We start from the raw sequence: 2,730 nt of genomic DNA, 5'->3' as shown, positions 1-2,730 counted from the left end.
CTTGCACTTTACATCTATGAAAAATAAAGCTGAGAGGCAGAAGTGAGCCTTTAAAATTTAAACAAAAAGAGCATTTGAGTCAAGGCTGACCTCCTGAAGCTGTTAGGCAGCAGAAAACAAGAGTGCTACTATGCATTCCCAAGGCACAGAGAACATTATTTACAGTCTAGTAACTATCAGCTTGGTTGAGGCACTCTGTCATAAAATAGACTGGCTTTCACTAAAGTACACTTGCGTATCACTGCATAGCGAAAATACACTCACAGCACAGTTGCCAGTAAATGGTTATTTCTACATCAAGTGCAATGAATATCACTCCCCTTATTAGTGGAACTTTTTCCTCCTTATGTTACTTCTTGATATTTGAACCTTATGCTGTTGTTCGTAAATTTGTGTTAAAGTTCCCTATACAGATGATTCAGTCAAGTACAACATAACTAACAGCTCTGGAATTCAAATTGGATCCTACAATCATATGAAAATTGAAGAGCAGAATCCGCATGTCAGCACTTGTTCTGTTGCTATGGAAGATATTTATACTCATTATGAAGCAGTGGGTGTATTTGGTAAGAGAAATATCTCCCTAGTTTTCATGTATTCACCTCATAATTACCTGAGAATCATTTGGTTTGGAATGTATAAAACACACACTTGGCAGAAGCAAGGCTAGGATTGGAGATCCTCACCTGACTTCTAGTTTAAATCGTAGAATATCCTGAGGTGGAATGGACCCATGCAGATCATAGAGTCCACTGCCTGACATGACACACAGAAAACTAAAAGTTAAACCATGTAAGCAAGAGCCACGACAACTTCATTCAGATAGAAGTTGGACAAATTTGAAATGTTATTTATTTTCATTGGTCAATGCTGAATTAAACTATCTCGGTGTATTCCTAAGTAACATTTGTGTCTCAGAATATAAAACATATACAACTCTTTAGGAATTCTAGAAAAGGCTTTTTCAATCTTGCAGGTTTAAGTGACAACCTGTGATAACTTCAGATCAAAGAGCAAATCCAGCACCTGACCCATGAATACACATATTCTGTCTGGACATTTCTTGCCTGCCATCACTGGTTATGCTGCCTCCATGAAATCCACTTCTGATTGCGTCACTAAGATTCTGTCTCTAGATATTACCAATAAGTATTTGGGGGAGGACAGGAGAGAGAGCATGAAAGGAACAGAAGAACTGTTGGAAGATGCAATTTTCTGACACTCATCTTCTTTTTGCAGACAATGCTACTGTCCTGACAGAAAAGCATTTGAATCTAGTGAGGGAAAAGCTGGCTAAGCAGTGGAAGCACTGTGCTCGGAAACTGGGCTTCAGTGATCCCGAGATTGATGAAATTGATCATGACTACGAACGAGATGGACTAAAAGAAAAAGTTTACCAAATGCTGCTCAAGTGGGTAATGAGGGAAGGTGCCAAAGGTGCTACAGTTGGAAAACTAGCCAAGGCCCTCTTTGGCTGCCAAAGACTGGATCTCCTTAGTAGTTTGATGCAAATCCAAGAAGAATAAGTTTACTGAGAACAGACTTTCCAGAGCTCTCCTTTTTGCACAGACTTTTGGAACCTATTTTTTTACCAACCAGTTAATACCTCCAATAAATCAAAAAGTTCATGTCACAATATTTCGTCTTCCAAAGGATAAAAAAAAAGCATCTTCCTTCCAAATAGAACGATTGTCCAAAGATAACAACAACAAAATGCAAGACAAATATCAATTCAAGGAGAATGCATTACACAAAATTTCTACATTCTACTCTTGAAACACGTTGGTAGTCTCGTTCAGTTCCGAAGATTCACCTATTGATTGAAAAACTTGTATAGAAGCCAAAATCAACCCTTACATTTTGCCAAAAGTGCCAATATTCATCATGCCAGTATCTGACTGGTTGCAGGCAATAATATTTTTCAAATAGTTTTATAATTTTTATTAAATATAGATGTATAGAATTATGCAGAACACCAGCATAAATAAAAGCAAAACCTATTTCTGGCTTTCAAACTCTGTAATTGATATTTTGTAGTTATAATGTTGCATTAGATTTTTGCATCGTTTGGTAGAAAAGATTTTACAGGGTAAGAGTCTCATCAGCTTTATGAAATAATGAAAAAATATGTTAAATCAGTATGCAATCCAAATTCAAATCTCAAGAATACAAGAGCTTGGAGAAGTGAAAGGTGCTTTATTACCTCTTGACTGAAGACTCATTCTCCTGTCTGCTCTGGAGACTCAGTGTCACTACATTCTGAATCTCTTAGGCTGCATTTATATTAGTTGGTTAAATGTGCCTGGAAATGTTACTGGATGCTGCGAGTAAACAGGCTACAGCCTGCTACCAGAATAGCACATTCTTTAAACCTGCAAAATGCTGTGCAAAGACTATTTCACAGCACTCAGGTTGTTTCTGGAGAGCACTGGAACAGCTCTATAGTTTAGATGATGGTATCCCAGTGCCTGGAAATGTTCCTTGTCACTCTGACTTCCTAATATTGGCATAATCTCACTGTGCAGTATCCATGAAAGAAGAATTACTGCAAGTTTTTTGTCCGAAGAATTATGCCAAGCTCTTCTTGTGAGAGACAATGCCTCCTGTTCCATCAGATTTAGAGATATTTCAAGCAGATGTTTTGAAGCTGGTAATTTTTTAAGCTGTGCATAGAGCACTAGGTATTCATTAGTGTTCATAACTATTCATTCTAATTGTCAAAAAAAAAAA

General features: G+C 37.3%; 1 protein-coding gene across 1 annotated transcript; it reads left to right on the top strand.

Moving 5' to 3' along the window:
- Positions 1–401: 401 nt before the first annotated feature.
- On the top strand, positions 402–2,711 carry LOC106632181 (receptor-interacting serine/threonine-protein kinase 1-like; the record flags this gene model as incomplete). Its single annotated transcript, XM_014311686.2, has 2 exons — positions 402–566; positions 1,240–2,711. Coding segments are annotated over 2 exons (452 nt in total), but the record flags the coding sequence as incomplete, so codon positions are not given.
- Between the last annotated feature and the right edge of the window lie 19 nt (positions 2,712–2,730).

The sequence above is a fragment of the Geospiza fortis genome, unplaced genomic scaffold, assembly GCF_000277835.1.
Source record: "Geospiza fortis unplaced genomic scaffold, GeoFor_1.0 C13836976, whole genome shotgun sequence".
In the NCBI taxonomy this organism is placed as follows: domain Eukaryota; kingdom Metazoa; phylum Chordata; class Aves; order Passeriformes; family Thraupidae; genus Geospiza; species Geospiza fortis.
The sequence above is the reverse complement of the archived record's forward strand: the minus strand, read 5'-3'. Positions and strand labels throughout refer to the sequence as shown.